A 20651-nucleotide genomic window follows, 5' to 3' on the forward strand; every position below is an offset into this window, starting at 1 on the left:
TGCAGATCCTCTCAAACTCTGTCAGGTTGGATGGGGAGCATCGCGGCACAGCTATTTTCAGGTCTCTCCAGTGCCATGATGTTGGCCTGGGAGGTAGGTTTATGACAGTCATAAATACCTCTTCCCCCCTTTTTCCTCTCTCTACCCTACTGAGGTTACATTTGCAATACCCTTGGTTAACATAGAGATTCTGGGAACATCAGAATGTGGGGGGAAATGAACTATATTCTGGTAATCCGAACAATTGAACATATGCGGTGGTACTTAATGAATATGATGTCAGTTCGGTTGTCATCTGAGACATTCTCATCAATGATAAGATGACATAAACTCTACAGTGGAAAGTCTACACATCAGAGTTATCGGATTCACATGGAATTGTTGTTCAATTTAAATGTTTGAATATGAAATTATTTGTGATGGGATGAAATGTGATTTTAGCTTCTAAAATGTGAGATGTGGGTTTTCATAAGATAGGGCTGCTCAATCAGTGGCCCGCTCTGTGAAGGGACATGGGCTATAAAGCTTTTCAAACACGCCCTCCTCTCCCTTCCTATATAAGCCCTTGACGACAATAGAACTATCTGTTCCGGGGATGTAGGAAGACGGTCCTATGTCAGAATGGTTCAGATAATAACTACAGAACGAAGCCAACATCAGCGTGAGCTTTGGTTGCGAATGGTATGAACTTTGAACTCTCATTCACTACAGAAGTGATACCTTCTAGCCGTTGAGTTAGCAACCGCAGCTGCAAACGCAGGTTAGGAAGGAACAGACAGAGTATCCCGTCTACCACATAACGACGTTACTACAACGTATCCATTTGACCACCAGAGACATTCTTCAAACGACTCGGTTGGGCAACACGGCCTTCCATCTACCACCAACCTACCGAAGCGCAGCTCAGAGTAAATATTTATTGCATTTTCCTTTTCCAAATGGGCGGTAATTTAGAATGCATAAGATACTGTATTTACGATAGCACAGCTTCTTCCCTTTGTTTCTCAGTCTTCCCGCTCTTTCACTCAAACCCAGCCCCTTTTCTTTTGTGTAACAAGCTGTCATATCTATTCCGCCCACCAGGGACATTTTCCTTTATGACGTAATTTGTAATCAAGTTATGATTAATTGTGTGTGTGTAATTCTGTGTGATTAGTTAGGTATTTAGTAAATAAATAATTAAACCCAATTTTGTATTGCTGATTCATCTTGTTAGCCAGGGTTCGTGCAGATAAAATAATTTACAACTTTCAGATGAGACTGAATTAAGGTGACGATTGATATTGACTGCTATTGATGTAAAATATTACTAGGTCTTTAAGAGTTTATTCGGAAGATAACAGCTCTATAAATATTATTTTGTGGTGCCCGACTCGTTAATTACATTTACATGATTAGCTCAATCAGGTGATATTAATTACAGATAAATTATTTTTATAGAATAGCATGTCATATCACGTAATCCGCCATAGCCAAAGACACGACACAGAGATGTTCGATCTGGGCTCTAGCTGGGCCACTCAAGGACATTCAGAGACTTGTCCCGAAGCCACTCATGCGTTGGCTGTGTGTCTTGGCTGTGCGCTTAAGGTCGTTGTCCTGTTGGAAGGTGAACCTCCACCCCAGTCTGAGGTCCTGAGCACTCTGGAGCAGGTTTTCATCAAGGATCTCTCTGTACTTTGCTCGGTTCATCTTTCCCACGATCCTGACTAGTCTCCCAGTCCCTGCTGCTGAAAAACATCCCCACAGCATGATGCTGTCACCACCATGCTTCACTGTAGGGATGGTGCCAGGTTTCCTCCAGACGTGGCGCTTGGGATTCAGGCCAAAGAGTTCAGTCTCGGTTTCATCAGACCAGAGAGTCTTGTTTCTCATGGTCTGAGAGTCTTTAGGTGCCTTTTTGCAAACTCCAAGTAGGCTGTCATGTGCCTTTTACTGAGGAGTGACTTCCGTCTGGTCACTCTACCATAAAGGCCTGATTGGTGGAGTGCTGCAGAGTTGATTGTCCTTCTAGAAGTTTCTCCCACAGATGAACTCTGTGGGAGAAACCATTGGGTAACCATTGGGTTCTTGGCCACCTCCCTGACCAAGGCCCTTTCCCCCGATTGCTCAGTTTGGCCAGGCAGCCAGCTCTAGGAAGAGCCTTGGTGGTTCCAAACTTCTTCCATTTAAGAATGATGGAGGCCACTGTGTTCTTGGGGACCTTCAATGCTGCAAAAATGTTTTGGTACTCCTCTCCACGTCTGTGTCTCGACACAATCCTGTCTCGGAGCTCTACGGACAATTCCTTCGACCTCATGGCTTTGTCTTTGCTCTGACATGCACTTTCAACTGTAGGACCTTATATAGACAGGTGTGTGCTTTCCATATCAAGTCCAATCAATTGAATTTACCACAGGTGGACTCCAATTAAATTGTAGAAACATCTCAAGGATGATAAATGGAAACAGTATGCACCTGAGCTCAATTTCGAGTCTCATGGCAAAGGGTCTGAATACTTATGTAAATAAGGTATTTCTGTTTATTAATTTGAATACATTTACTAAATTGTCAAAAACAACTGTTTTCACTTTGTCATTATAATGTATTATGTACAGATTGCTGAGGATTTGTATTTATTTATTTAATCCATTATAGAATAAGGCTGTAACGTACAAAATGTGGAACAAGTCAAGGGGTCTGAATACTTTTCGAAAGCACTGTACCACAAGGTGTAAGGTGACAGGTTCTAGGTCTGGGTTGAGCAGGCAGAGTGAAGCAGAGTCAGACAACGAAGGGAGTGTTTCTTACATTTATTTTAAGGCATCATTTTCCATTTCAAACACATTCCAGTTTCTAATTTCCATTCAATTGCTTTGTTTTACATATAGTAAATATCATTTATTTGACGTTTACTCTAAAACCATGCTAGTTAAAATCATCATACAAACCAAAACAAGGAAAACAAAGTGTCACAGGAACTGGTGCAGCCTGGAAGGTCCATTTTTGTTAAGACTTCAATTTAATCTTAAATAACCTCCCTCCATTAGCCATGTACTCACCAAACAAAGCCCTACAAGCCCTAGAAAAACCTGGGCTCCACCACGCATCCGGACTGCATTCACCTACTGTGGGCGGCCACCTAGAAAACAAAAACAATTCAAATCACATGACTCAATTCTTCTTCTAGATTGCATGCAAACACGTGACAGCTATGACATAAGCCTTTGTCGGCATATTGTTGCTATACTATATTGTTGACTTGAACAATATAACATTTTGAAAAGAGAGGTGTCTTGAATGACCAATGACCACTGACCAGCAACACCTTAACTATTATGTTTTGTACATCTCACTATAATGTGATGCATTGCATATGAAGTATTTTAAATTGCTAAATAAAAATAGCACTCCTTGGGGCTCGCAAGGATCTATGAAATCTTCTGCACATGAATAAGTCTTAATCATAATGCCACACCTAATATTACTCAGAAGACAAATTTAGCCCGCCATGAGTCCATGTGATTCCCTGTTGGCTACATATGAAATGATTACAAAGTAGCTAATGTGCAAAGAAATCATGGTTCACCACTTGCTCAAAATAGGTCTTTGACCTGCTAACAGTCCTTGATCTAAATCCACAGAAGTGTCTAAGGCTTATATTGCTGTAATGAACTATTCAAGTCGAATTTGTAAACCCCACTCTGAATTTACAACGCCCCATGTTCACTCCTGAGAATCGTTTTATTTTATCTGGCTTGATATCTACAATGTTGACCAATATGGTTATGTTTGATTCATTAACTCACCAGGCCTTAACGTCTTCAGCACCAAAAACCTTTCTCCCCACATGTTAGCATTTACCTGCAGAAAGAAGAGCAAATAGCATAAACTACCCAACCTTGGAGTCTGTACCGTGCTTTCTCTCTCACTGCCACACCTCCCCCACACGCGTGCACACACACACACACACACACACTGGCGACTGCAGCTGTGGGCTAAGGCTGCTTTGAGCTGACAGATTTCATAATGTAAGAAATATCAGCTGCTGGCTTTAGTTGCCACATGACCTCTGGCATGTTTGAATAGCTTTGTCATAAGGTCAATATAACAATGGACACACTGTAAACACAGTGTTAGCTAATACTTTTTCTTCTTATTCTGGTCAGGTATGTGTTTGTAGTAGAAAATGTGAATACTATATTATGTTTGACATGTTAATAATACATCATGTATTTGAATCATGTTAGGCCTGTATTGATAAGCTAATAAATAATGAATATGTTTTATTATTAAATAATTAAGACGTTACATTTTTATCATAAACATTGCTATGCATTAGCAGTATGTAAACTCTGCCCTTTAAAAACTCTGCCCCACATTTTCAAAAGGCATGTACTTACAGTGCAAATAACATTCAAATGAAATATATAATAGAAATGTGTTCTAAAATCACAAATACAGGTTCATCTGCACACCGCTATGAACATAAATAAATCAATCAAAAACAATAATTGAAATAAATGCCTCCTTCCAAGTGTCAAGGTAAATAAATGATTCATACACTGAGTGTACAAAACATTAAGAACACCTGTTCTTTCCATGACAGAGACTACTGACCAGCTGAATCCAGGTGAAAGCAATTATCCCTTATTGATGTCACCTGTTAAATCCACTTCATTCAGTGTAGATGAAGGGAAGGAGACAGGTTAAACACGGTTTTTTAAGCCTTGAAACAATTGAGACATGGATTGTGTATGTGTGGCATTCAGAGGGTGAATGGGCAAGACAAAAGATTGAAGTGCCTTTGAACGAAGTATGGTAGTAGGTGTTCCTAATGTTTGGTATACTCAGTGTATATTCACATTTTACAAAAGTGAATTGTTTGAATGACAATATCTATTAAAAAAAATATGTACATTTTTCTGAACCTGAAGTGGCTACAGAGCAATCTGAGCGTATCAAATCAAATCTCATTTTATTTGTTAAGTGCGCCGAATACAACAGGTATATTTACCTTACAGTGAAATGCTTACTTACAAGGCCTAACCAACAATGCAGTTTTTAAAAAATTATTAAAAAATACCTAAAAAAATATATGAATAAGAAATGAAAGTAAAAAATAATTGAAGAGTGTGAGCCTACATTAGGGTGCTCTAGAGTTAAATTGTCAACAATCTCAAAAGAGTCTGCATGAATGAGCTAGAGGCTATATTTATTTTAAGTCCTAATAAGAACCTAAGGGGAAGCCAAAGATATTGTGTATCACATTTCTATTGCAACTTTATCGCATGTGGGACCACTAAAGAATACTTAAGACACTGTCCCCATTTGGAAATAGCGTATCGTATGAGAGCATAATTGGCATCAGATGATCTCAGGAGACCTTTGGAACAATGTCTTCCGTAAAGGTCAGTGTGTGATGATCCTTTGGGCATTCCGTTTATACCCAGTGAAAACTACTACTTATTGGAGATGCGTATTTGATTCAAGGTACTGTATACACAATGAACTGGAAAAACAATCAAGCTTCTTATTTTGTTATCAGATATGCACAATCCCATTTTTTCAAATACCGTCAACTATTCAATTTAAGTGAACAAACCTCCGGCTGTTACGGCACTTAACTTGTGGCACCACTCTTACTGTCGGCGACAGACAAAACAACCACAGCTGAGATGACAGACCTTTTGGCATCTCTCCTTCTCCTATCCATTGTGATGTTTCGTAAACATTTTAACATGATTACAATTCAACACTGTCATGTCACTAAAGACGAGGGTGAGACAAATGACGTTGAATGAAGTTTTGACACGTGCAAGACCTTCAGATATCCTCCACAACACCCTCTTAGCAAATCCCATTCATCATTCCATGCATCATTAGAGAACAGGCTTACAACTGTAACCAAAATGATTTATGAATATAATTAGCTTATGTTGCACAGGTTCTAGACAACGCTGTTAACACTATTAGTTCCCATATAAACAGTGACACAACAAGTAAGGATGCTGAAGTGAGAAGGGGCAGACGTACATGACCAAATAAAGAAAAAGTACACGTCCCAAAAGGGTGGGCTGCTTCTGCTCAGTGAACACAAATCTCTCTATAAAAGAAGCCATCTATGACCACCCTTGGACTGACTGAAGGCCACCCAGCAAAGGTGAGTAAGTGCCACAGCTCTCACAAAGATTTACTAGTGGCCAGAGAGATGCTTATTTGCTCCTTTAGAGATACATTCTTGTCTGGTTCACTTATGGAAAAAACTCCTGCAATCACAGATTACTCATTTTGTACTAGCTTCAGTTGTGTATATTTACATTTTACACGTTTGTCATTTAGCAGACGCTCTTTTGCAGAGTGACTTACAGTTAGTGCATTCATCTAAAGATAGCTAGGTGAGACAACAACACATCACAATCATATCAGGTACATTTTCCGTCAACAAAGTACTCATCAGCAAAGTCAGTGCAAGTAGGGAAAGAAAGACAAGTGCTTTAAAATACATATATAATAACGTTATGGAAACTGACAAAACTCTTTCTTTTCAAGTATCGACATCTTACCAACTTGGTCCCAGCAACATCCTACGAACTTGGGCAAAAAAAAGAGGTACATTGTGTTAACTGTATCTGGCATGTACAATGTTAGTATGGGGAAACACTGACTGGCGAGCACTTCAATTGTTTAATACAAAATATAGCCTTTACCAAGATAAGTCAAAGGAAGATGCTTAACTAGATCTTATTGATACAATTGTATAAAGAGTTCATTACATATAGTAAAGGTTTTCAGATAAATGCAGTGTAAGTAAGAACATGGGACATTATCACCAAGATCTAAAAAATCTTTCAGATTCTTGTTTGTGGAAGATAATGATTAGCATTGGTATTTGTCATTGTAGATAAAGCAACTCTGTCTTTTCTTGGCAGAGGGTAATTATGAGCACGGACGCAGAGATGGCGGCATTTGGCCCGGCGGCCATCTACCTCCGAAAGCCGGAGAGAGAGAGGATTGCAGCCCAGGCCACTCCCTTTGATGCCAAAACAGCTTTCTTTGTGGTTGAGCCCAAAGAGATGTACCTCAAAGGAGTTCTCCAGAGTAGAGAGGGTGGAAAAGCCACTGTCAAAACACTGTGTAACAAAGTAAGTAGATGTCTACAACAGTGAGAATTCTGTAGGACGGAAAATAGGGCAGTGAAAAATATTTTTATCGACATATTCTAATGCGGTGATGGCTATGCTGTTTTCTAAGCTCTAAACTGTGATATGAGTTAATTAAAACCATCATCTAATTGTTTGAGTAACCAGTCATTTACAAAATGTTATTCCTGTCACAGGTTCTCACTGTGAAGGAGGATGATATCCACCCCATGAACCCTCCAAAGTACGATAAAATTGAGGACATGGCCATGATGACCCACCTCAATGAGGCCACGGTGTTGTATAACCTCAAAGAGCGTTACGCAGCATGGATGATCTACGTGAGCTTAAATGAAAGATAATCTAGCGGTCAAGACATGAATCAATGGAGAGTTGAAATGTTAACAAACATTATTCCCTTCTATTGCAGACCTACTCTGGGCTGTTCTGCGTCACTGTGAACCCCTACAAGTGGCTCCCAGTGTACGACTCTGTAGTTGTGAATGCTTACAGAGGCAAAAAGAGAATTGAGGCCCCACCCCACATCTTCTCTATCTCTGATAATGCCTATCAGTTCATGCTCACTGGTACACAAATACCCATGCTACTAAAATGACTTAATGTACAGAATTGCACAATATGTTTGTAACTTATTCACACATGTCTTTCCATTTTCAGACCATGAGAACCAGTCAATTCTGATCACGTAAGTCCAAATCAATGAGAAAATGAGGGTAAGATTATGGTTAAAAAAAACAATCAACTTGCTCACTGATGGATGTTCAGTAAGTAATATTGCGGTTTAGTAAAAAAAAAAGTAAGTGAGATTATTGAAAAGAAGAATGATAGGAGTTTAACTAATCTCTGTCTACCCACAGTGGAGAATCTGGTGCAGGAAAGACTGTGAACACCAAACGTGTCATCCAGTACTTTGCGACAATCGCAGTGGCTGGGGGAAAGAAGGAACAAACAGCGGCTGCTGCTTCTGGGAAAATAAAGGTCAGAAACATTACTGTAGCCTAACATATCTAGTATAAAGGGGTTGTATTCATCAAAGATCCAGTATGTAGGCATCATCAAAACATGACTAAATGTGATGACATCTCTAGGGGTCGTTGGAGGATCAAATCATTGCAGCCAACCCCCTACTGGAGGCTTATGGTAATGCCAAGACCGTGAGAAATGACAACTCCTCACGCTTTGTAAGTATCAAAAATGCATTTTTGTATTTGTGAGCTTTCTTGGTTTCGAAGGGTTGTATACTGATGGATATCTAATGAACCTTTTAGGGTAAGTTCATCAGAATCCATTTTGGAACAACTGGAAAGTTGGCCTCTGCTGATATTGAAACATGTAAGTGCTTCATGATCCGTGTATCTTTATAAAGTTGTGATTGACACATGTAAAAGACTCCTGCTCATACAACAACGTATGCTACAGATCTGCTGGAGAAGTCTAGAGTGACATTCCAGCTGTCTGCTGAGAGAAGCTACCACATCTTCTATCAGCTCATGACTGGACACCAGCCACAATTGCTGGGTGAGAGACAAATACAGAAATATGACATGGAATAAACAAGGTCAACAGTAAATACATTATACAGTCGTAATAGTAACTGTGCGAAATAGTTTTTTCTAATGATTGTGTTCATTATTGTATTCCAGAGGCACTTCTGATCACCACCAACCCCTATGACTATCCCATAATCAGTCACGGTGAAATCGCTGTCAAGAGTATTGATGATACAGAAGAGTTCATCGCCACCGATGTAAGTTTAAAAAAAACTACAAATGTAGGAAAAACATCATTGCATGATATAACAGAATATTAGAAGCCAACGTTTCTCTAAAAAACATGAACATGTTTAAAAAGTAGATAAAAAGCAACTTGTATAATGACTGTATGCCTTCGAAAACACATGTTAACTGATATCGTAGCTTATATTTTAATAAAGCATGACAGTCAGTAACATTGCATTCCATCAAGATTCCCTTCAACTTTTCCGGAGAACATTTGAACAATCTGTATCATTGTGTTACTGAAAACATTACTCAAACATTTCTTAAAATCTCCATAGACGGCCATTGACATTTTAGGCTTCACTGCTGAGGAGAAGATTGGCATCTACAAGCTGACTGGTTCTGTGATGCATCATGGGGCAATGAAGTTCAAGCAGAAGCAGCGTGAGGAGCAGGCTGAGCCTGATGGCACTGAGGGTAAATATCAGAATAAAATGAGAAAATTCCATGGACAACTAACCTACCTTATCTCTTGCCATATCAACTGTACTCAACAGTTGGAAGCCTTTGAAATGGTCACGGTTCATTTTCTAGGTTCTTCCAGCCTAATTTAAATAGCCTAAGTTACAGGTTTAAGCAATGTATCAAACAAAAAAATGTTTAAAGAGCATAACATTTTCTCTCCTAACCAGAGGCTGATAAAATCTCCTACCTCATGGGCCTGAACTCCGCTGACTTGCTCAAAGCTCTGTGCTACCCCAGAGTGAAGGTCGGGAATGAGATGGTGACCAAGGGGCAGACTGTACCACAGGTAGAATATTTTAGACTATTCTCAATTATTGTACACAAGGGAGATTTGCAAAAAATTAAATGAACGTGAATTTTATGCAGGATAAAAACAAACATATTTTTTTCTGTAGGTGAACAATTCAACTATGGCCCTCTGTAAATCAGTCTATGAGAAAATGTTCTTGTGGATGGTCGTCCGTATCAATGAGATGTTAGACACAAAGCAGGCCAGACAATTCTTCATTGGTGTGCTGGACATCGCTGGATTTGAAATCTTTGATGTGAGTATTTGTATACCGTAAATTCAGCATGTTGCTGTTCAGCTCATCCTGCTACTTCAAAAGAATTTAACCAACAGCAGACATTATGCCTGTACAATATCTACTGATCAAAATATGAACTAGCAGTCATGTTGGGTAACTCTTGACTTTCAACGTCTCTGTATTTAAACATTAGTACAACAGCTTGGAGCAACTTTGCATCAACTTCACCAATGAGAAACTACAACAGTTCTTCAACCACCACATGTTTGTACTGGAGCAAGAGGAGTACAAGAAAGAGGGAATTGAATGGGAGTTCATTGACTTTGGGATGGACTTGGCTGCCTGCATTGAGCTTATTGAGAAGGTAGGTGAAATCTTAAGAAAGCAGACAATACAATAAAAGGCATGTCTGCTTAACAGTTTAATATTTCACATCTTGTCACCCACAGCCAATGGGCATCTTCTCCATCCTTGAAGAGGAGTGCATGTTCCCCAAGGCTTCAGACACTACCTTCAAGAGCAAGCTGTATGACCAGCATATTGGTAAAACCAAAGCGTTTGAGAAGCCTAAACCTGGGAAAGGCAAGGCTGAGGCCCACTTTGCCCTGGTGCACTATGCCGGTACTGTGGACTACAATGTCACAGGCTGGCTGGACAAGAACAAGGACCCCCTGAATGACTCCGTTGTGCAACTGTACCAGAAGTCCTCAGTCAAACTGTTGGCTATGCTGTATGTAGGAGCAGCAGCTTCACAAGCAGACGGTACATCCCATAGTATCTAGAATTGCTCATACTACAAGATGAGACTATATCTACCCCTTCCCTTGTTATATAGTTTATGATTATAAAAGCATTGCGGTTGAAGTGGTCATTTGAGTTAAACTGATGGCATTGGTATTACTGGAAATCTCAGTACACTGGATTTATTTATGATTATATATACACACAATACACAATATATACAATACAGTATCATTTAATGACCCACTGTATATAATGTACATTTGTGAGTCAATATTAGTGTTCAGTCAGTGAAATCATGTAAAAGTCTAATTGGAATAAGAATATAACTGGCCTAACACATTTGTAAACAGATGCAGCAAGAGGAGGAGGAGGCAAGAAGAAGAAGGGTGGTTCCTTCCAGACTGTGTCTGCTCTGTTCAGGGTATCTAAATGTATATTATCCGCTATTATGATGATGCACTACGGTGCAATACTTTGTCAAATGAAAATTTTGGGGGCTAGTTGGTCATTATCATTTGTATTTCATTTTTTGGTTATGATAAGGTAAAAACAGGTGTACTGTATAACATCTCTTTAAGTTGTTCATAGTTGATATTCTTTAAAATCCATAGGTATATTTCATTAATTGAAATGACTGGACATCTTACAGAATGTGGCTTGAAATTTAAAAGTGTCAAACACAACTTTGTTTATTATAGAATTTCACAACTCACACATTTTCCAATCCCACAGGAGAATTTGGGCAAGCTGATGACCAACTTGAGGAGTACCCATCCTCACTTTGTGCGCTGTTTGATTCCCAATGAATCAAAGACACCAGGTCTGGGCTCAGTGTCAAGTATTTTAATACACGTTTATAAAGATTCTGAGAAAATAAGGCTCCTTTGTTGTACTGGCTAACTTGAGGAAAGTCGTAGAACATGCTACTTTCTTGTCGTTAGGTCTGATGGAGAACTTCCTGGTCATCCACCAGCTGAGGTGTAATGGTGTACTGGAAGGTATAAGAATCTGCAGAAAGGGCTTCCCCAGCAGAATCCAATATGGTGACTTTAAGCAGAGGTAATTCATGTTCAGTAAGGGAAAATGCCAACAAGATCTTCAAGTACTTCTTTCATAGGCATGATCACATCAAATACATATTTATGTATTTTTTATGTATTTTTTATATCTCCCTTAATCATAATTTCAGATACAAAGTATTGAATGCAAGTGTCATCCCTGATGGACAATTTATTGACAACAAGAAGGCTTCAGAGAAGCTCCTGGGATCAATAGATGTGGACAAGAGTCAGTACAAGTTTGGGCACACCAAGGTAGAGCAATAGACAGCACCATCACTTTTCCCACAAAAAAAAAAAAAAACGTTGAGCTCCATCAAAAAAACAACAACTAGTTCTTTATTTTCTATAAATATAATCAAGATACATATTCCTACAGGTGTTCTTCAAAGCTGGTCTGTTGGGTACTCTGGAGGAGATGCGAGATGAGAAACTGGTTACTCTGGTGACCATGACTCAGGCCCTGTGCAGAGGTTACGTCATGAGGAAAGAGTTTGTCAAGATGATGGCGAGACGGTAGCTACACTATTTTAAAGAGTACATGTTATTGAGCTAGTGAAGAGAATCCCCCCCCAAAACTATTTATTTTATGATTATTATTTACAGAGAAGCAATTTACTCCATCCAATACAACATCCGCTCATTTATGAACGTGAAACACTGGCCATGGATGAAGCTGTACTTCAAGATCAAGCCTCTTTTAAAATCAGCAGAAACTGAAAAAGAGATGGCTGCAATGAAGGAAAACTTTGAGAAAATGAAGGAGGATCTGGCCAAGGCGTTGGCCAAGATAAAAGGGCTTGAGGAGAAGATAGTTTCTCTGTTGCAGGAAAATAATGATCTGCAGCTACAGATAGCAGCGGTAAGTTAATAAATTGCCTGTTTAATACAATTCTTGTTCACGTCATTTTATTGGCCTTTGACTTCCAGTGTTGCCTCATTTATGTTGTGCCTGTTGTAGGAAGAGAATACTCTCTGTGATACTGAGGAAAGGTGTGAGGGACTCATCAAGAGTAAGATCCAGATGGAAGCCAAACTCAAAGAGACATTTGAGCGGCTGGAGGATGAGGAGGAGCTCAATGCTGAACTGACTGCCAAGAAAAGGAAACTGGAGGACGAGTGCTCTGAGCTAAAGAAAGACATTGATGACTTGGAGCTCACCTTGGCCAAAGTGGAAAAGGAGAAACATGCCACTGAAAATAAGGTTTACCATTTATTATAAGCCATTAATTTTTGCATTCATTTTAAATGTAATAGACAGAGCATTGATGATTTGAGATTAAATCATTCAATTTAGGTTAAAAACCTGACAGAGGAGATGTCTTCTCAAGATGAGAGCCTTATCAAGTTGACGAAGGAGAAGAAAGCCCTCCAAGAGGCGCACCAGCAAGTCCTTGATGATCTCCAGGCAGAGGAAGACAAAGTCAACAATCTGACCAAAGCCAAGACCAAGCTTGAACAGCAAGTTGATGATGTAAGAGATGTGACAACCTTAAAACAGCTTAATATTACCATCACAGGAAATACAATAAATTAACAGTTAACCAAATATTGTGAAACTGTTCTTGTGTGGTCTAGTTGGAGGGTTCCCTTGAGCAAGAAAAGAAGGTCCGCATGGACCTTGAGAGAGCCAAGAGGAAGCTTGAAGGAGATCTGAAACTGGCCCTGGAGTCCTTGATGGACCTGGAGAATGACAAGCAGCAGTCTGATGAGAAGATCAAGAAGTACATTTAAAATATAAACAGTTGTTGAACCATTCTCTCAGAACTGATCGCCTGATACATCTTTTAATATATATGTTTTATTTCAAACAGGAAGGACTTTGAGACAAGCCAACTTCTCAGCAAAATTGAAGATGAACAGGCATTGGGTGCTCAGCTTCAGAAGAAAATCAAAGAACTCCAGGTGAACTGTCGGTTCAACATACCACACTGAATAAGATTCATGGGATAGATTCACTATCTTCCGAATTGCATGTTTTAAGCAAATAAACATTTAAGTACATTATATATTTCAGGCCCGTATTGAAGAGCTGGAAGAGGAGATTGAGGCTGAACGTGCTGCACGGGCGAAGGTTGAGAAGCAGAGGTCTGATCTCTCCAGGGAACTTGAGGAGATCAGTGAAAGGCTTGAAGAAGCTGGAGGTGCAACATCTGTCCAGATTGAGATGAGCAAGAAGCGTGAGGCTGAGTTCCAGAAGCTGCGTCGTGATCTTGAAGAGTCCACCCTGCAGCATGAGGCCACGGCTGCTGCACTCCGTAGGAAGCAGGCCGACACTGTGGCAGAACTGGGAGAACAAATAGACAACCTCCAGCGTGTCAAGCAGAAGCTGGAGAAGGAGAAGAGTGAATTCAAAATGGAGAGTGATGACCTCTCCAGCAACATGGAAGCTATCGCCAAGGCAAAGGTGGGAGATGATGTGGTTGCCAGAATATATATAAAAAAATGATAAATACACTTATCAAAAAGCATGAAAAATTGCTCAATAACCTGTTGAACATCATTTATAGGGTAATCTAGAGAAAATGTGCCGAAGCCTTGAGGATCAACTGAGTGAATTGAAGACAAAGAATGATGAGCATGTCCGCCAACTTAATGACATAAATGTTCAGAGAGCAAGGCTTCTGACTGAGAATGGTGAGTTTAAAATGAAAAGTTTGTATTTCTGTTTGTTTTCCATAATACCAAAAAAGCTAACTTCCTACTTTCTCTGTCTCAATCAGGTGAACTTGGTCGTCAGATGGAGGAGAAAGAATCTCTTGTTTCCCAGTTGACCAGGGCCAAGCAGACTTTCACACAGCAGATTGAGGATCTCAAAAGGCAGATTGAAGAGGAAGTGAAGGTTCAATGCCATCTTCTACTATACTGCATCTTTGTGATTCATATAAATGTTATATTTGGCTTAAGTGCTCAATTTGACTTTTTCCCCCCCATACTGTTGACCATTAGGCCAAAAATGCCCTAGCCCATGGTCTGCAGTCAGCCCGCCATGACTGTGATCTGCTTCGGGAGCAGTATGAGGAAGAGCAGGAGGCCAAGGCTGAACTGCAGCGGGCATTGTCCAAGGCCAACAGTGAGGTGGCTCAGTGGAGATCCAGATATGAAACTGATGCCATTCAGCGCACTGAGGAGCTTGAGGATGCCAAGTAATTGAAAAACATTCTACCACTCTTCATACTCAACAAAGTACCTACAATAGCTAAAATCAGAGTTTTTTTCTTTTGACAGGAAAAAGCTTACCCAGCGCCTGCAAGATGCACAGGAGGCTGTTGAAGCAACAAACGCCAAGTGTGCTTCTCTGGAGAAGACCAAGCAGAGACTCCTGGGTGAAGTGGAGGATCTCATGATTGATGTGGAGCGAGCTAATGCTTCAGCTGCCCAGCTTGACAAGAAGCAGAGGAACTTTGACAAGGTAATGTTTTGAAAAAGATGTGAATGAAACACAGTAAAATCTATGCATCTAATCTTGTGTATTAATTTACTTAACTGTTTTCCCAGGTTCTGACCGAGTGGAAGCAGAAGTATGAGGAGGGCCAGGCAGAGCTAGAGGGGTCTCTGAAAGAGGCCCGCTCTCTCAGCACCGAGCTGTTCAAGATGAAGAACTCCTATGAAGAATGTTTGGACCACCTGGAGACACTGAAGAGGGAGAACAAGAACCTGCAACGTATGGGGAAATAAAAATAATAATAATAAACAAAACATGTCAGTGCACCGTTTATGCTGTGTGGATACAAATCTACAATGTTGTTAATATCACTACCCTTTTCATTTCAATAGATGAGATCTCTGACCTGACTGAACTGGTCAGTGAGTCTGGAAAGAGCATCCATGAGCTGGATAAGGCAAAGAAGACAGTAGAGAATGAGAAGGCAGAAATCCAGGCTGCGCTAGAGGAAGCAGAGGTAGACTCCACAAGAGTTTTTATGTCAACAAAGTCATCATGATGATATAAATGTCATACCTAGATCCCTACATTACTTTGGTCATTGTTCAATTCTATTATTTAGGGCACACTGGAACATGAGGAATCCAAGATTCTTCGTATACAGCTAGAGCTCAACCAGATCAAAGGTGAAGTTGACAGGAGGCTGGCAGAGAAGGATGAGGAGACAGAGCAAATCAAAAGGAACAGCCAGAGGATGATGGACTCCATGCAGAGCACTCTGGACTCTGAGATCAGGAGCAGGAATGATGCCATGAGAGTCAAGAAGAAGATGGAGGGAGACCTCAATGAGATGGAGATTCAGCTGAGCCATGCCAACCGCCAGGCTGCTGAAGCCCAGAAACAGCTGAGGAACGTCCAGGGAGCACTCAAGGTATATATACTTTATTTTTGTATGGAGTCCCAAATGAATTGTTCTTTCTCTTTAGATGATGTTAGAATACATTTTCCTCTAAACCTCAGGATGCCCAACTGCAACTTGATGACGCCATCCGCGTCGCAGATGACATGAAGGAGCAAGTAGCCATGGTGGAGCGCAGGAATAACCTGATGATGGCTGAAATTGAAGAACTGAGGGCTGCCCTGGAGCAGACAGAGAGAGGCCGCAAAGTGGCCGAACAGGAGCTGGTTGATGCCAGTGAGCGTGTTGGACTGCTGCACTCTCAGGTACATATAAAATATTAACTTTCTCTCAGTTACAAATCGGGAGAGGTACAATCAAGTTTTGGCATGTGATTAAATGCCCCCCATTCATTCAGAATACCAGCCTCATCAACACTAAGAAGAAGCTGGAGGTTGACCTTAATCAGGTCCAAGGTGAAATGGAAGACACTGTCCAGGAGGCAAGAAACGCAGAAGAGAAGGCCAAGAAGGCTATTACTGATGTAAGTTTCATTTTCTTCCTTCTGTATCTATTTTGTTCAGATCCATTAGAATTGTTTTGAGTAATAATTACAATATCTCAGAATGAAATCAAAAATAGTTTGGACATTTAATTTACATACACAATCAGCAAGTATTACATACTTTACCCTTTACAAGTACTGCAGAAGTGTTCATATAATCAATGTACACAACATGTTATTCCAGGCTGCCATGATGGCAGAGGAGCTGAAGAAGGAGCAGGACACCAGCTCTCACCTGGAGAGGATGAAGAAAAACCTGGAGGTCACAGTGAAGGACCTGCAGCACCGTCTGGATGAGGCTGAGAATCTGGCCATGAAGGGTGGAAAGAAGCAACTCCAGAAACTGGAGGCTAGGGTATGTACTATATACTACAGCATATACGGATCTAGAGCAAGCTACATTATATATGAAACCTTAACTGATAAAAAATGGAACTCCTATATGTAAGGTCCGTGACCTGGAGAGTGAAGTTGATGCTGAACAGAAACGTGGAGCTGAAGCTATTAAAGGTGTTCGTAAATATGAGAGGAGAGTCAAGGAGCTCACCTACCAGGTACAACCATGAATCTTGATAATAGTAAACAAGATATTGTATACTGCACTGGACCATTTGAAATCGAAATGTCAATCTCTTGTAAACTGTGCAGACCGAAGAGGACAATAAAAATGTGAGCAGGCTGCAAGATCTGGTGGACAGGCTTCAGTTAAAAATGAAGGCCTACAAGAGAGCGGCTGAGGATGCTGTGAGTATGATACTCAATGACAGATTTTTAAAGTAATGGTGACATAATAAAAAACAGAATTGTGTTACTTATTTAAAAATGTTCAAACAAATGAATAACTAACTATATGTTAGGTACTTATACATACTTGTTTCAAGGAATCCTTAATAAATCAAGTTTGGTATTAGGTAATAATAATGTAACAGAGGAAGTTGTTACTAATTAAAGCAGACTGTAGATAAAGTAAAGTAGTGATCCTGTGCGGCTCAGTCGGTAGACCATGTCGCTCGCAATGCGAAGGGTCGTGGGTTTGAATCTTATGGGGCCACATTTTACATATGGGTGGCCCCAGAAGATTCAAACCCATGACCCTTTGTGTTGCAAGCGCCATGGTCTATTACCTAATAACAAACTTAATTTATAGATTGACTGTTAATTGCTTTGGATTAAAGCATCTGCGCAAAGGCATATATTATAATATTATAAATAGGCCTAGTAAATAATGATGGAAAAAGAGATGGAGATGGAAAAGATCCAAAAGATGGAAATCTATTTTGTACATATAAAATCGTATTTAAGGTACAGCTTGCAGTAAAAAAAAGAAGCACAATATAAAATGGGATATGTAAAAGAATCAAGTTTACTGAGACCTTTTACCGTGTAGTTGGTTTCTGTTGTACTTTTGGTATGATCATTACTTCTTTATTTATAAGATTTTGATGATGATAAGGTATACAATTCATAAGAAGTTTGAACTTTGCATGTTTTGCCCAAAAAATGCAGCATCATTGTTGAAATGTGTATTTGCAATCCTACAGGAGGAGCAATCCAACATTCACCTGTCCAGGTACAGGAAGGTGCAGCATGAGCTGGAGGAAGCTCAAGAGCGTGCCGACATCTCTGAGTCCCAGGTCAACAAGTTGAGAGCCAAGAGCCGTGAAATTGGTAGCAAGGTACGAATACATTTAACGACCGTTATAAAAAATGGTGTTTTTGTTAACAAAAAATGTGTGGAGTGGTTGAAAAACTAGTTTTAATGACTCCAACCTAAGTGTATGTTACTTCCGACTTCAACTGTATACTGTAATACATTGCAATGCAGCAAATGGTTAATATATAAGCTGTAAAAATCCCATTATGGTAAAGTATAAGCAAGATGTTTTTAAAAATTATTTTCACATTCTTTTCCAGGGGAATGTGGCTGAAGAGTGAGGGACGAAGTCCAGATGAGACACATTATCAACAGGTCATACAATATGATTTTTGGTAAAAATGCTCATGAATCAAAAATAAATCTGCAAATCATATCCATACCGTGTCAATTGTTTTCATAATTTATCATTGAAATGAATTGTGTCACACAAACACCTTCTTCCTCGGATATCACTGATTGAACCACTAATGCATGCCTGATGATGTCGTATTCCTCCTGAACATCGTCACACAGTTACATTAGTCAGTGCATTATCACCGCTCCTGCTGCGGTATTGACATTTGATGAATAAAACTGTAGCTATTATTGTTTTGACTTCTTGTAATTTAGCTCTGCATGCATAAATTCAGCATTCGTCTTTTCATATACAGTACAACAGCCTGTGAACAACAGACCACCTGGTGTCCCTTTCAGCGTATAGCTGAGCTATGCCAATATGGGGTCCTTATCAGTGCTTTGACAAAATTGGTATTCCTTTGTTTTCCCACAAATATTCTGTCAAAGTATCATACATCTGTAGGTCTGGGGGGGGGGTCATTTCTCCTCTAAAACCTCAAGATAATTCGGATGTATTTTACTGCCCCCTTTTTTTAACGGCACAACATATCATTCAGGAAAATATTTTCACATGAGGTTCGTTGAAGTGGCTATTGCACCTATCTGATGGTGAAAACTACATGAAGGAAGAAAGACACTGAAGAAAGGCACTGAGAGATCCTCATCATACCACAACTTGCACTACAGTCTCATCTTCCACACCACATTCTTAGTGTTATACAGTATGCATGCCTGTATGAGGCCAAGTGCAGATGCTGCAACAAATACATGTTTCTGAAAGGAACTAACTTTGCCAACTTCGTCCCATTGTTCTACTAAGAGTGTCATGTCAATTCCTTGGCCATGTTAAAACAATGGTTTGATAAGGTGTTTTACCAATTCATCAGGCAAGCATTTTACCAAATGTTAGTCATACTGTTCTCAGCGATCAAGGACATGCACTGTTTTTCTAATTTGTCATTTAATTAATTAACTGGGAAGAAACGGTCCAACACATAAATCCATTTACTTACCACAAAGCAGCATTGCAAAAGAGTGTAGGCTACCTGCAAAACTTAAACGGATAGTTTTAATACATATCTACTTGACACAAAATATAAAAATGAAAGAAGTACAACATAAAAAGGAACGTGTTTGCTCAAATTTGGACTTACAGTACCCTTGCTAGGGAGGGGCTAAATCACCACTGAAGAGAGTGAGCGAGACAGTTTTATACAAAAGGTTGTGGCAAAATAAGGCTTAAAACACTTGACAAATATCTAGGCTGTGAGAGCATTGCTGAAGAGGCAGCTATGTTTGTACTCCATCCTAATCAGAACACAGGGGAGGGTAGATCAATTATCACATTTTGATTGAATATATTACCTATTTTATACTGTGCTAACTCCTCAGAAGTGTTCATCTTGACGCCATCTCTGAGTCTTTGCCTGTTTAATATCATATTTCCACAAGGAAAGAATGACACCAGATCATCTTATCCAATCCTTACTTCATATGGGGAACAAACACTAAAGGAAAGGTCAGCCGGCAAGGTTAGCCTTGTCTCCAGTTCATGTATCAGGTAAAAGTAGACAAAGGGGGGTCATTAACTACCTACAGTGCCTTCAGAAAGTATTCAGACCCCTTGACTTTGTCTACATTTCATTGTGTCACAGTCTGAATTGAAAATTGATTAAATTGAGATTGGTTGTCACTTGCCTACACACAATACCCCTTAATGTCAAAGTGGAATGATGTTTTTGAAATGTTTACAAAACAATGAAAAATATAAAGCTGAAATGTCAATTGAGTCAATAAGAGTCAATAAGTATTCAACCCCTTTATTAAGTTAATGAGTACAATGTGTTTAACAAGTCACATAATAAGTTGCATGGACTCTGTAGGCAATAATAGTGTTTAACATGATTGTTGAATGACTACCTCATCTTTATGCCACACACATGCAATTATATGTAAGGTCCCTCAGTCGAGCAGTGAATTTCAAATACAGATTCAACTACAAAGACCAAGGGGGTTTTCCAATGCCTCACAAAGAAGGGCACCTATTGGTAGATGGGTAAAAAAAAGAAGAAGCAGATATTGAATATCCCTTTAAG

At 39.7% G+C, this 20651-nt stretch overlaps 1 protein-coding gene across 1 annotated transcript; it reads left to right on the top strand.

The window, feature by feature from the left end:
• The first annotated feature begins 6112 nt into the window (after window positions 1-6112).
• On the top strand, window positions 6113-18596 carry LOC110494114 (myosin heavy chain, fast skeletal muscle). Its single transcript, XM_021568861.2, has 41 exons — window positions 6113-6142; window positions 6532-6591; window positions 6912-7124; window positions 7319-7462; window positions 7552-7708; window positions 7800-7827; window positions 8000-8120; window positions 8231-8323; window positions 8411-8474; window positions 8562-8660; window positions 8786-8889; window positions 9199-9337; window positions 9553-9671; window positions 9781-9930; window positions 10106-10276; window positions 10362-10674; window positions 11007-11077; window positions 11389-11476; window positions 11598-11715; window positions 11846-11969; window positions 12094-12230; window positions 12321-12576; window positions 12676-12918; window positions 13012-13188; window positions 13293-13438; window positions 13529-13619; window positions 13732-14121; window positions 14225-14351; window positions 14438-14556; window positions 14664-14860; window positions 14943-15126; window positions 15213-15378; window positions 15492-15616; window positions 15722-16030; window positions 16120-16323; window positions 16416-16541; window positions 16747-16917; window positions 17012-17116; window positions 17211-17306; window positions 18104-18238; window positions 18477-18596. The coding sequence occupies exons 3-41, from the start codon at window positions 6921-6923 to the stop codon at window positions 18495-18497; spliced, it is 5832 nt and encodes a 1943-aa protein (XP_021424536.2). The 5' UTR covers window positions 6113-6142; window positions 6532-6591; window positions 6912-6920; the 3' UTR covers window positions 18498-18596.
• The last annotated feature ends 2055 nt before the right edge of the window (window positions 18597-20651 follow it).

This window comes from Oncorhynchus mykiss, chromosome 17 (assembly GCF_013265735.2).
Source record: "Oncorhynchus mykiss isolate Arlee chromosome 17, USDA_OmykA_1.1, whole genome shotgun sequence".
NCBI lineage: Eukaryota > Metazoa > Chordata > Actinopteri > Salmoniformes > Salmonidae > Oncorhynchus > Oncorhynchus mykiss.

Excerpts from the sequence above, each read along its gene's own strand:
- LOC110494114 (XM_021568861.2), top strand. The coding sequence starts at position 6,921 with ATGAGCACGGACGCAGAGATGGCGGCATTTGGCCCGGCGGCCATCTAC. Across the intron at positions 10,277-10,361 it reads GCATTGAGCTTATTGAGAAG|CCAATGGGCATCTTCTCCAT; the intron begins GTAGGTGAAATC and ends TGTCACCCACAG. Across the intron at positions 15,379-15,491 it reads GGAGAACAAGAACCTGCAAC|ATGAGATCTCTGACCTGACT; the intron begins GTATGGGGAAAT and ends TCATTTCAATAG.